Source organism: Aythya marila, assembly GCF_965140915.1.
Source record: "Aythya marila genome assembly, chromosome: 11".
Classification (NCBI taxonomy): Eukaryota; Metazoa; Chordata; class Aves; order Anseriformes; family Anatidae; genus Aythya; species Aythya marila.
This window is the reverse complement of record NC_139052.1, coordinates 12,989,632-13,003,894: the sequence shown is the minus strand read 5'-3', so window position 1 is coordinate 13,003,894 and position 14,263 is coordinate 12,989,632. Positions and strand designations below refer to the sequence as shown.

General features: G+C 41.6%; 1 protein-coding gene across 1 annotated transcript; it reads right to left on the bottom strand.

Moving 5' to 3' along the window:
- Positions 1–5,484: 5,484 nt before the first annotated feature.
- MESD (mesoderm development LRP chaperone) lies at positions 5,485–13,884 on the bottom strand. Its single transcript, XM_082769139.1, has 3 exons — positions 13,680–13,884; positions 8,959–9,191; positions 5,485–8,217 (listed from the first exon to the last, which is right to left on the bottom strand). The coding sequence occupies exons 1-3, from the start codon at positions 13,842–13,844 to the stop codon at positions 7,953–7,955; spliced, it is 663 nt and encodes a 220-aa protein (XP_082625265.1). The 5' UTR covers positions 13,845–13,884; the 3' UTR covers positions 5,485–7,952.
- Between the last annotated feature and the right edge of the window lie 379 nt (positions 13,885–14,263).

Sequence of the window (14,263 nt, the reverse complement as noted above, 5' to 3'; positions counted from 1 at the left end):
CTGGTGAGGCCACACCTTGAGTACTGTATTCAGTTTTGGGCCCCTCACTACAAGAAGGACATTGGCAGGCCCTGGAACATGTCCAGAGAAGGGTAACAAAGCTGGTGAAAAGCCTGGAACACAAGTCATAGGAGGAGCAGCTGAAGGAACTGGGGTTGTTGAGTCTGGGGAAGAGGATGCTCAGGGCAGTATTTACTGCTTTCTACAACTCCCTGAAAGGAAGGTGTGGGGAGCTGGGGGATAGGCCTCTTCTCACAGGTAACTAGTGACAGGACTAGAAAGAATGGCGTTAAGTTGTGTTAGGGTTTAGGTTGGAAATTCTGAGACAGTTCTTCTCAGAAAGAGCAGTCAGGCATTGGGACAGGTTGCCCAGGGAAGTGGTGGAGTCACCATCCCTGGGGGTGTTCAAGGAAAGGTTGGATCTGGTGCTTAGAGACATGATTTAGTGGGTGACATGGGTAGTGGATGATGGTTGGACCAGATGATCTTGAACATTTTTTCCAACCTTAATGATTCTATGATTCTGTGTGTATGTACCTGTATGTCATCTAAGCATATACTTGGGTAAGGTGTGTGTACATGTATTTGTGTGCAAGGCAGTGTTCATGGCTGTGTATGTCTATGATATATGCAGCCGTCAGAACTAACACCAAACTATACAGACAACTGTATCCAACTCTTTACGCCAGCTCTAAAGCAACCACGCCGCTCAGCTGGCTGTATATATTCGAACAGAGCCCAGTCACACCGAATACACGAAGGGCACGCCGCGCAGCGCCACCCGCAGGCCCGCAGGCCGCGCGTTGCCAGGGGTTACAAGGCACTGAGCCCCAACGGCGCCTGCGCGCCCACCTCACGCCCTCACCGCGCGGCCCCGCCCGCTGCCTGCCCGCGCCCGCCCCCTGCTGGCCGCGCGCGGGACGCGGGACGCGGGACGCCGGGCGGTGCCCGGGGCCTGCTCAGCCCAGCCCTGCCCTGCAGGGGGAGGGAAGGGCAGCAAGGGCCTTCGGGGCGGGTTTTTTGTTGTGTTTAATAATATTTTTTTATTGTTTTATTTTATTTTATTTTATTTTATTTTATTTTATTTTATTTTATTTTATTTTATTTTATTTTATTTTATTTTATTTTATTTTATTTTATTTATTTTATTTTATTTTATTTTATTTTAGCAAGGAGGGTGGGTTGAATCATAAACAAAATGAAAACAAAACAAAAAAGAGATTTTGGTTCTTAAATAAACCCTTTCTTAGCCCAGCATGACAGTAATATTCCCAGCAGAGCGTCACAAGCTTGTATTTAGTCTCTTCTGAGTGCCAAGCAAAGAACAGAGCTGCTTGCTACCGGTTCTTCTCAGCTAGGAGCTGCAGGGCTGGTCTCCTCTCAGCTTCACAGCCCAACAGAGAGCCAAAGCCTTGCTGCCCCCACACACGGACAGCAAGGACCAGCTCCTTTACACCACGCTTTTTGTGCAGCCCAGCCTGCCCCCACCTCCCACCAGCACACAAGGCCAGTGCATGCGTCCCGATGAGTCCTGGCATCACCAACGGGCCATGATCCCGTCCGCTGACTCAGAGACTGTTCTGTTCTGTCACATCACCTTCCTCCTGACCAAAGGATGGGGAGGGCTGTGGGGAAACCACCACAGCAACTACACCCTTCCTTCCTCTTGCAGGCCTTCCTCACAAACGGCATCTTCAGAAGCCCCTCCCTGCAGCCATCTCTTCACCTCAGATCCGAGTCCAGGCAGCGTGTCCCCTTTGAAACAAAAGCCGAGGGGAGCTCCATCACTTCACAAATATGTGGAGATTTCTGAGCTGGGGTCCTAGCTGGCGTATCGCAGCAGCCAGCAGCTATTGTGGGACACAGGCAGTGGCCTGCAATGAGGAAACTGAGAGGGCTCACAGGGGGATTTGGTCTGGAGAAAGCCCTTTAGAAATAAACATTTCCTCCCTTGGCAAAGGGTGTAAAGTGAGGTTAGGGAGAGATCATCCCCAGTACAGTCGCAGCCTTGTCTTCTTTTGTGTGTGTGCAATGACCAGTACAGCTCGGAGATGTTTCCTGAAGTGCTAGTCTCTCACCTAAGGCACAAGGGTCTGTATGTTGGTAGCAGCACCTTAGAGAACTGATACAGCTGATCTGGCTTTTATTTCTGCTGCACTGCATCTCCAATATTCAACTGCTGCTACTAAGTATTTGGGTATTTCTTGAGTGTCATTTTTGCTGTCATGAACCTGAGGTTGATTTCCCATCCCAGGAAGTAAGACTGTCCTGGCCTATCGCTACTGCCACAAATACTAAGGTGACTGAAATATATTTCAGGCTCTGCACCACTAGGGTTATCTAAGACCCAGCAATATGGCTTATATGGTGATGAGATGAGGGAATAGGGTGGGAAGGAACAGAGACAGGATGGAAGGTGGAGGGAATGTGGCCTTTGGGTTGGGTTACACAGCTCATTAGATCACAACAAAATACCCGCCTCCCACATTAAACACTTACAGTTTTCAAAATCCTCTACTCACCTGCTGTATTAAGTGCTAAAACACCTCCATATCTGCGCTTCCACTAAGTTCCCTGGCAACTGCATCCTATTATAACTGCAATTATCTAAAGTTCACATGGCTATTAACGTGTTTTACAGCAGCAGAAAGACAACAGCTGACTATCAAGGATGGCAAGCCGGGCGGGATGCACTGTGCTATGACAAGCAGGATAAATAATACAATGTTCATACAAAGGAATTCTGCAATTTGAAGTATGTATTGTTTTGGATACTTGTGAGATTTCATTTCAGATGACAGGATGAAAGACTCTATTTTGATGCACTCACCCCAGTGCTGCTGTTTAAGAGTTGAAATATCTGAAGGCACCCTAAATGGCATCAATTACAATACTTCACAAGACAGGAAGACTCTGTCGTTATCACACAGTGCAGAGCTGTGTGGGATCAGCAGGCAAGGAGCAGTGCCTGACCCAAGACCATCCTTATCTTAACAGCAAGTTCATGTGCTCTGCCAATATGTATTTGCTGGCCTTTGCCAGTAAAACTGGAAGGAGGCTGCAGCTCCTTTAACTATCCCATTTCTCCCTCCCACAATAGCATCCAACATTTCAAAAAAACTTTTTTTAAATTATTATTATCTTTTATTAGAATTTTTTATTGTTAATTTAGGTGATTAACAGACCTACTTTTCATATTAGAAAACTCCATCGTTACAATGCCACCGATAACTTATTCGCAAGTAAGAGCAGTACCAATAGTGAAACTACCAGCCTATTAAGTAGCATCACACTGGAAAGAAACAAAGCATTAACCAGTTGTCTTTGGATAAAATCTGGTACACTGTGTAATGTTTGATTGTAATGTGTTATATCAACCTTTTAAATAATAACCAGAATCCACAGTGCACAAACCTCTTCTGCTTGAGATGCATCGTGTGTCCAAGCAAATTGCATTGCCAGACTTTTTTTTTTAATTGGAAATTAAACAGTAGAGTGTTTTCCCCTCATGAATCCAAGCAGCTTTAACCTCCTGGCAATTTAATATAAACTGAATCCAGAGTCTTGCCCCTGTTAAAATGACAGTGCGAAAGACTGAAAACAGTGATATGCAGATAGAGTAAGAATTATCAAATGAAACTATAGCAACACACATAGTAGAATGGAGATCTTAAGAATCAGAAACATCACAGTACTAATGGAACAGGTATTTGCAAAAAGAGGCATCTCCATGCCTCTTATCCAGGCATGAGCTCTTTGCATTGCTGTAAACATGCAATCCAATCAAAGAAAACCCTGAAGAAGGCAAGCACTGTTGCTCCTTAAATAGAAAAGGAAATGAGCCACAGAAAAACTGGAAATACATGTAATTCCCAAGCCTTACCATAAAGCCCAAGAGAACAGTGGCCAAATATCAAACAAAAAATAGGCTGTTCCATATCTTAATGGAATGATATTTTAATTTATGATTTCCTTTTTGAAAGAAAATTGAAAGAGTTTAAAAGCAGTCACAGGAATGTGGGGGTCTTTTTGAAGCCAAAGCTGACCTGACTTTTCAGAGAAGAGAAATGCTTTGAGAAGTGAGTATCGGAAGTCCTGTTGGCTGGGAAACTTCTAAGTGTGTCATAATGGACTTGGAGATGGAATTTTAAAAATGTGTCCTTCACCTACAATCAAGTGCAAGAATGGTGTTAGAGACAAACTGAAAGCTGCAATGTGAACTACAGATCCTACGCATCTTTTGCTAGCAGGAAAAAGACTGCAGCAGATAGAGATAAAAGACTGGTAATAGGCACGCTTTTATATTAAACTGATGGCACTGAACTTTATTACATTGTTTTGTGTAAACCTTAGCAATGTAGTCAGGTCTACACCTGGAATTCTCCTCTTTTTAAAATCAATGTTTACACTGCTTGCATCTCCTAAATAATACAATGTAGTCTTTGGTGTTCTGTTCTAAATTCAACCATCAGGATTCAACTGTTGCATATGCTTCTTCTCTCAGGTCTTCCAGGTCCTTGTCCTGGTAATTTAAATGTCAGCTTCCTTCCTTACTTTGCTTGATGATGTTAAGCACCCAAGAATACAAATTGCCCTTATTCTCTTCTAGCTAGGAATTTTAATTGGAAAAAAAAAAAAAAAAAAAAAAAAAAAAAACACAAAGTGGAACACACAAGGCAAACAGTATACATTAGGATTATCTTGAAAAAGAAAACAGATATTCATTCCAATATTTTAACAGACAAAATATTGTCAACTGGAAATGTTTTACAAAATGCACATTGTGTGTGGTACCACTGTCAAACTTTTTTTTTTTTTTTTTTTTTTTTTCTGAGAAGGGCAGCTGGATTAAAATATAACAATAACCTTGAAAATATAACAACACTAGAACAGAGAAATAACTAAATGGAGTAGAGAAAAACAGCAGAAGTTTAGCTGTCAGGACAGTAGATGTTTTTCCATGTACCTCTGTGTAGAACTTAAGAAGGCAAGCACAAGGAGATCTGTAATCACCAACCTACTTGTTGAACTTCATTGTAAAGGCTGTATCTTTTGCCTGCATATAGAGCCACAAAAAGCTGTTGTTGGAAGGCTGGTGAGACTTGAATGCACAACACTGTACAGTGAAAAACAGCATTTGCTGGGTTACTTCTAGAACATTAACAACCTCAAATGACTTTTTGAAGATATTTTTATACTTATCTATAATACTGTCTTTGGGTCTCTTAAATGAATAGAAAATAACATTGATTATGTAGCACTGCACCAGTACAAGTGCTAGGATCCCAAAGAGTTTTGAAAGAGAACATTAAATGTTTTGGAGTAGAATTATGAACTGTGATATTGGAGAAAGACTGCGTGGTGATTAAGTTACTTCCAGATGACCACATTACACTTAATAGCATATTTATTCATTTGTTGGCTATAAAGCATGGGTGGCAGAGGGCAGGGGGAGAAGAGAGAAGGAAAACGCAAGACAAAGTCTACTTGAAGACTTTTTTTTTGTATTTTATATGAGAAAAAAAAAAACAAACACCGAGTCAAACACCAGAATACCTAGCAAAATCTTTAAAAAAACAAGAGAAACAAACAAACAAAAAAAATGAAGTGAGCTATGTGGTACAGAACATGCCTACATTTGGCAAATTCAAATTAATCACTCAAAAGCAAATGATGGGCCAATTGGCTGGTCGAATTTCAAAGCTGGTCTCTCCCAGTTCTTTTAACTTGAAGGGAAGAGACCCAGCCTACTGTAAACACTGATTTATGAATGATTAAAACAAGTGTCTGTTCTCAGAAGTTGGGCTAGAGTTGTAGGGTAGTATTTGTCCCCTCTCCTTAGCATATTTGATTCTATATTATCCATTATTTTGTATTGCTTAATTATTCAGCTCAGGAAAAAAAAAAACAAACACAGTTTGATCAAAAAGTAGTCATATGCTTATGCTTTGTAACATTAGGAAAACTACGGAACATTTCCACACATTTCTGATGGTAATCTGATTTGTCATCTCTATATTACAGATTTATGTTGTAAAAAGACAAAAACATGGTCAACGTCATATTTACAGTTTTGTTTGAATTATGTTCATCTTTTGAGAAGCAATATTCTTTAAAAAAAGGGAGGTACAAAACCAGAAAAAAAAAAAAAGATCAGTTAATTATGAACAAGAAACAGATTACACATCTCTCCCCAGTGCAATATCCAAGTATCTACAGAGGCTTATCTCAACTCTGCCACGTTTTTGGATTAACAGTAGTATATAAAAGTTAAACCTGAAGAAATACATGATTTTCAGTTTTCCAACAATTCTTTAGTGAAGTGTGGTAGGAAAGGTTTATTTAATACTCAATACAAATGCCATTGAAAGTAAATAAAAATGATCACCTGGAACTTCCATCGACATCATTCAGTCCTTACAAGTAACTACAGAAACCAAAGATGGGTTAGTTTCTCCCCAGGTATCTATCTAAATGTATTGTTATTTAAAAGGTTTTACTACTCAATGAAACAGTAAGTTTAGCCACATAATTTATTTTGGAACAAGCACTCAGTAAGTCACAGTTTCGCACTTTTGATGTTGGAAGTATTCCACAAAATCAACCATTATGGTTCAATTAGGACCTTTCATCCAAAACACTTGGATATTAGCACCTTAAAAAAAAGTCAAAGCAACATTATCTTAGTACTACTGAATGAAGACAATTAATACTGTGCTAATACTCTGGAAAACAATAAACAATGTGGAAAAAAAAAACTCGGTGCGTTTAGTCCTTAACACATAGTAAGGGATAAAGGAAATGCAACTCTAAGCCATGCATTCAACGGAATACAGTTTGCATTATCATTAAACCTTCCTAATTACATAAAGTCTTTCAAGAAGAAATCAGACTTGCTCCCAAATATCAATCTTCATAGCATTTAAATCAATGTTCATTTACAGTCAACCATGTCACTCAGGAATCTACCAAAAAAAATTTTTAAAAAATCACCATGATCTGGTTATTAGACATCATTAATTGGTACGTCTATTTCATGTGTACCTCTCTATTGAAACTAGTGTTTTTTCAAAGATTTAAGCAAACCCTTAGCAAAACAAATTAATTTGAGTTAAGGTTGTATCTGCTCACTCACTGTCAAGATAATGGGGCATACGTAGCATTTGCATTGGTGGGCACAGTTCTTTGGCAGCAGTAGCAACGTGCAGAATCTGACTTTTCCTTTCACCCTGACACCATTCCTGTTGTTGGTGTTGTAATTCCATTAACCTCAACAGCATCAATTCTGATGGGTACGGAATCTCTTTTGTACTGATTTGGAGTGCATTAGTTGAGGATGTACCTAGCTTCTATTACTTCTAAGCGCTCCTGTGCATTCTTGGTAATGGACAGAAGAGTTTTTGTTTATTGTAAAGAAAGGCAGTCCACTCAGACATGTCCTAAACCCTGTAATTTCAGGCACCTTTGGCCACTGTAACACTGTTCTCTGCAATTTCAGCCAGTTTTGCAAACTAAGCCTGGCAAACTGGCTTCCCAAAGTATCTTTTAGAAATGAACTCTGCTACCTAAGAGCAACAATGAATGAATGACCAACTTGCATACCCATGACAGACAGCAGCTACTACAGGTAAACACGGGTGTATTCCGAGACAGTATTTCTTCCCTTTCACTTAAGTTTGTAATGTTAGACACAGATTTTCATGTTAACTTTGAACAACAACAAAAGCATGAAGAATTACAAACCAGTCAGTCGCCGGTATTAAACATTACCTTTCCCGTAACTAAACAAATGGCCAACATTAATAAGTAAACCGTTGTATTTCAACATAGAAGTCTTTTAACCTCAGTAATGTCTGCTTCCTTCCTTCCCCCCAGTAAAGCCAGAAATTGTACAGAAACTCGCTTCCCTTCAAGGAACAGCAGAGCAGTATTCAGTCTGGTTAATGCGACTGTCATAGATCATCTCTCTGCTTGGTTGCTCGGTTGTCCTCTTTGCTGCTTTTAGATTTCTTGTCTGCATCTTTTTTCTTCTTTGCTTTTTCAGGTTTTGTTTTGTTTTTTCCTTTCTCACTTTCATCTGCTCCTTTGCCAGGATAAACCTGGCCTTCCAAAGTAACATCCGCACACCTTTCTTGACTTATCAGAAAGTCTTTGATCTCCCAGGCATAACCGCCATCACGCAGCATAAAGATTGCACGATTTGAGCCAACAATGAACCTAGAGGAAAGATACATATTTTTTCCAGTTAGCTCTGTGCCTTTCCAGTGCTAAAATATTTTGTTTAATTCAGAGCATTCCAAGATAGACATCCACTTAAAAGCAAGAAATTTGTCTTGTTTTTGTTGTTGCTTGGGTATGAGGACGAGAACATTTCACTAGCACACACATGAATAAAAAGTATTAAGCTTACAAACAACTAAGTAGGAGACTATGTAGAAAACTCTAGAACTAATTTGACACTATATAGAGTCTACTAATGGACATTAGATCTGTTTCATGGTCTTACTGCAACCCTTCTCAGTCTCAATTCAAGAGTGCAACATTCCTCTGCTTCAAAACCATCCTCTTTCTCAGATAAAAATCTCATTTTTAGCCAGGGCAACAAAAAGCCTTTTGTGGTTACAAGTTTTCCAAGTGTGATGTTTTCCATCAACACATAAAGGCAAACTATTGCAGCTAAAACTGATAAATAGCTGAATCATAATGAGATAAAAAGAAGCTAGGCTATATACACATCGTGAGTAAGTGTTAAAAAGATCTATGCGCCACACTAGAATTTTTCCAGAGTGACTTAGAAGAAAAACAAAATTGTATATAAACTGATGCAGAAACAAAGCAAGAGTGAGGATCGATGGAGCTAGCGAAGAGCACAGGATGAACAACCAAAAATATTTTCAGGAATAAAGAAATAAGAGCTCTGTAAAAGCAAAAACCTCATCCTTGTGTACAACAGCTTACCTTTGTACATCATAGTTTGCGTTGAAGAGACTGCCCTGCCACAAGCTGGTAATTTCTTCTGTCTCCTTTTCTGTGGGATTTCCTGACACAGTGACAAACATCATCAGAGTCTTCCCCTTTTTCGTCAGTTTCAGGATACTTTCAGGCTTGCCTGGATCAATTTTTGAGAAATCTATTGGTGCTGGAGGCCTCTTGTGTTCAGGAAGATCCCCCTCTTCAATGTCGTCATCTTTCTGTTTTGAAAAGGAAAAGGATAATTTAAAATTACCTGTTCCACAGAACTGTTCTTTTTTTAAAGCTCTCCATTGCTTACAAAGTAACTTTGCTTTGATAGAGACAGTAGTTTAAAAAATGGAGACTCCTGATTAAAAAGAAACATCGAGTTTTGTCTCAGGGTATGTCACTAAGAGTGCTCTTCCCATTTGTAAGCCTCCCCTTGCGATGATGCACATTTTCATACCAACAGGCAGAATCTTATTTTACCATGTACTGAGAAATATTTCAGCCTGATGGCCAATTCAACGCAACTCCATCTTGGTACTTCAAAAACAACCTCTTTTTTCTTCTTTGGAGTTTCATAGGAGTTTACTAAGCAAACAAGATGATCTGAGAAAAAGCTGCACTGAAGAGCCTCACAGACATATAAATAATAATAAAAGCAATGTACAACCAAGGTCAATGCTCAGTTCTGGGAACTTTGCCATTAATGAGAATTTCATTTTCCTCACTATAGTCTTTAAACAAATAAAAGAATTCAGAATTTCAATGCTCAAGTCACAAGAAAACTTTTATTAAAGGTTTCATGATTTTTCTAACACACAGATGAAGAGAATTTCACTTTCTGACAACATAATCACCAAGACATTGTTAGATAAAAGAAAAAAAGAAATTATTAGTGCTTCCGCTGACGTTGACAGGCATTTAAATATTTGGAAAGGCAGAATTCAAACTACTGCCCCTTGAAAAAGCTCCCAATACAGATGATTGAGTACAGTGACAACTTACATTAAGCCACAATTTGATTCTTAACAGTATTTATACTACAGAAATAAAAAAAAAAGGAAAAAAAAGAAATCAGAAATCTTATACTGGCATTCACCCAAGCACTAGTAAATCTGTGGGAATTAAGGTAGATATTTTAGGTGTTGTTTTGACTTCAAACATTTAGCAAAAATATCCATTGCTCCATTAGGCATGTGAACTGCAGAAGTATCTAGAGATATTCCCCCTTCGGAAGCCTCTGAGGTCAGGAGCCCAGCTTAATTTTTAGAGCTCCATATGCATTACTTTCTCATTTCTGTCTGTGCGTATAAACTCCCACAACACCCTCACACTACAGGGAGTGTCCCCTACCCTTTAAAGGTTAAGGTTTCATACAAGCGACCTACACTCTTTTCCCATCTCCATTACATACAATGTGCTGTCTTTCTGGCAGGGGACTTCAAAGTTTAATTACTATAGAAGGAGATTTGTAAATGACTTACATTTCATCCCTCCTTTCCTTACTAATTACATATCTGTTTCAATTTTTCAAGTCTGAAGCACGCATTTAAGTAGTTCGCATGCCTTTGACATTTCCACATTAAGTGAACTGGGAGCAAAGGAGAGGCCTAAGAAAGTCCCGCTGCTGTCACTAAGTGGGACAAGGCTTATTGTAGAGGAAGCCAGAAAACACTTGTATTTGTAAAGTATTTTTGAAGTACAAGATCTTACATGATTGAATGAAAAATGTTCTTCAGAAGTAAGAGCAAATTAAACCTTACTTCATACCAGTTTGGCTAGTGCAAAACCAACTTATTTCATAGTTTTGAAAGGGAAAGACAGAAACAAGTGTTTGCAAATACTCCTTATACAATACAGAAATTGACTTCAGCTTTAGTGACAGCCCAACCTAGGAATATATATTACCTGTTTTTTTCCCTTAACAATTCAACTGAATGTTCATAAAACACTATTATTGCAGTTTCAGTAGAAACATTATAAGAAGCAGTCAAAAGTTCCCCTACATGCTACTTCTTTTCTTGGTGATCTTGTACAGAACATCGCACTATTTTGTATTTATAAAGCCATCTACAAAGTAAAGACAGAAAAGTGTAAGCTTTTGATTTGAAATGTCCAACAGATTTATTAATGTATACTCTAACATGAGGTGTCAGACGGAAAGCTTTGCATAGATACAGTCACAACTATATATTCCTTCTTTCTTTGTCCTCCCTTCAGTTCACATTCTTGTACCTTTCTCATCAACTTCCTGTATCTTTATTTTTAAAAATATCAGCAACAAATGCCACCTAATTCCATAGCCTATTAAATACTCATAGCTCAGAGTCAAACCTTAGAAACCCTGAAGCTTATAGCAACAGTGGACTGTTTGGAAGAATGACATTTTAGCAACAGAAGAACCTCCAGACAAGATTTCTCAGTTCTGTTTCCAGCTCCTCTGGACTCAAGGCTGCGGGAGAGTCCCTTACCACACGGGAAATCCCTGGGTGGCACACACCAAGCCCATTTTTCCTACCCTATTTCTTCTCTACCAAAAACAATGGCTAAGTACACCAAATGCTGATAAATCTTAGTTCATTCACTGATCCCTGTGGGGGTAGAAAGGCACCAAAATTAAAATCTGCAAGCTGTCAAAATTAAAACCCTTTAACTTTTCAAACTTTGGCAAGCCTGCTTTATTTCAACCCATTGACCTTAAAAGTTTGAAAAGATCTTAGTAGTAACTTTGCCCCCTCAGGCTTTAGTGGTATCAAAACAAGCTTCAAAAATGCTGAAGATTACAATGAAATCTCTAATGAATGTTCGTAAGGAAATATTACTTATCTATCTGCAGTTAATATAAGCAGAAATTTTTAAAACGGTCTCACAAGTAAGAAAGCAGGATGCAAGAAGACAGAGCTCATACTTTTAAGCTCTAGTTGACATTCTGCAGCTGAGCTGCTGAAGCAAAATCCTTTTCTTCTCTCCCCATGCTCATTCCCCACCAGATCATGCTATGTTCACTAGGCAGCCACACACATTGTGCCAGTACCTTGCCAGGCTTGTGGCTGACCCCAGGGATGCTGAGACCACCACCCTCCAGTGATTCTGTGCTGACTGCCATGGGAATATAGAATATTAAGAATCATCTCACTCAGCTGAAACTAAGGAAACTTGATTCTGTACAGCTCTGCGCCCTGTGCCCCGTCACTCCCGAGCATAATTCTTGCTCTTATCCACATTCATAATGGCTTCTTTGTTTCTCTCATCCCCACCCCATCAAGCCCATTCTCGGCCTTTCTTCTTTATTTGCCACCCCACTCTCAAGTCTTTCATGTTCCCCACATCTGCCCTAACTTCTCTCGGGGGAAATGCCATACAGCTGACCATCCAGCAGACCACATAATCAGTAATTGTTGAGCCCCTGCTTCAGTAAGATTTTTTTCTTCTATGGCCCTGGCTGTACACGCATCTCCTCAGCGGCAACGCCAACCTGAGCTGCAAACTCTCCAGCTGCTCAGCCACATCTGTATGCAGCATGGCTGCAAGCATTCGTGCAGCACATGGTGAACTGGATCAGAGTCCTGCTCTAGCAAAAGAGATAAAACCAGAACAGCTTCCTGACCCTACTTACCACACAGCTGGAACAGAACACAAAGCCAAAGAGTCCCAAAGGCAGTAACTTGCGTCTCCCTTTCACCAAACTACTAATTCACAAACTCAGCCATGCTTATTGTTTATGATTTTTCCTACTATGCCGAACTTGCTTGAATTTGCCCACTACTATCATTTAAGATGATATTTTAGCACCTGGGACTATCTGGTCCTTGGATGATAACACTAACAGAAGGTAAACTTTGGGCTTTTTACGTCATTTAATTTAAATTTTAACTCAATTTTCTAAGAAACTGCCTTTCTGAAGGCGGAGAGACACAGTAACATTTCATGGGAACAAGGAGTCCCCAACCAGCCAAGTGGTTCCAAGGCAGGCACCCCTACTTCTCAGAGAAGTAACTGCATCCGGATTACGAATACAAACCCTACTTCTTCATTTTGACTTGCAGCCGTCACTGGCATTGCATGAGACAGAAGCTCTCCTGCAGTTTTTGTGCAGAATGTTCTGGAGAACAGCCTCACGAGTAAAAACAAGGCACGAGTGCTCTGGCATTTATCAGAAGATGACAGAACACAAAAATAAACAGAGAAGCGAGCAGTAGCACGACAACCACATGGAGAAATGAGTGGTGAGGAACTGTCCAAAGCGACCTGTCAAAGAAAGTTCAGGTGGCGGGCTGCTGGGGATGGAGGGCAGAGAGATGAAATTAGAAAACACCATTATAATGAGGGGTGGCAGGGAAGGGAAAACACAACCCACAAAAGACAAACAGACAAAAACCAACGACATAACCACTCTGTAGAGGTGGAATGGACATCCCTCTTGCTATTCAACCTTCACTCACGAAATCCTTATCGCTCAACGTTGCCAATCGCTGGCATCGCACCACCTGCGAGCCTCTGCTGCCGAGGTCGTTCCCCAGCCGCGTGTCGGGGCTGGTGGCGCTGGGCAGAGGGCGGCTGGAGGTGCCCGGGCTGAGGGCAGCACCCAAGGGACCCGCTCAGCCCGGCGGTGCCCCCTCATGGGACACAAACCAACCCCAGCCGCCCGAAAGCCACCGAGCATCCATCCCTCCCTTCTCCCTTCCTCCCGCACGCTCCGGGCGCCCAACCCCTCGCCGCACCTCCCACTGCTCCAGCAGCCGGGCCATATCCGCATCGTTGTAATCCCGAATGTCCTTCTTCTTAGCCGGCCCCGCCCGACGCTTCCCCTCCGCCTCGCCGGCCCGGGCGGCCGCACAGAGCCACAGCGCCAGGCCCAGCAGGGCCCAGCGAGCGGCCGCCGCCATCTTGTGCCGGAGCTCGCAGCCGCGGGAGGGCGGCCCCGGCTGCTGGCAGGGGCGGGGGCCGGGGAGGGGAAGGAGGAGAAGGAGGAGCTGGAACGGGAGACCGGAGCGAGAGGCACCGGGGGACACCGGGGGTGGGCTGAAGGGCGAGCGGCAGCCCCGCCGCGACATGTCGGCAGCCGGGATAGAGCCCCAGAGGACGCGGACCTGCAAGTGGAAGCTCGACCGTGGTTTTACAAACGTAGGGCTGGGCAGCGCCCGAGGTCCTCCCGCTTCATCCTTCTTTAAAGCAGGACGAGGAGGATCCGTGTCCGCTGGTCTGTGGGATAGGAACCGGACCCACTGCACTGAGTCTCTAAACTAGTGAATTAATATCACAGCGATATCAGTTTTTTCTAATAGACGTCTAAAAATAAAGCTGC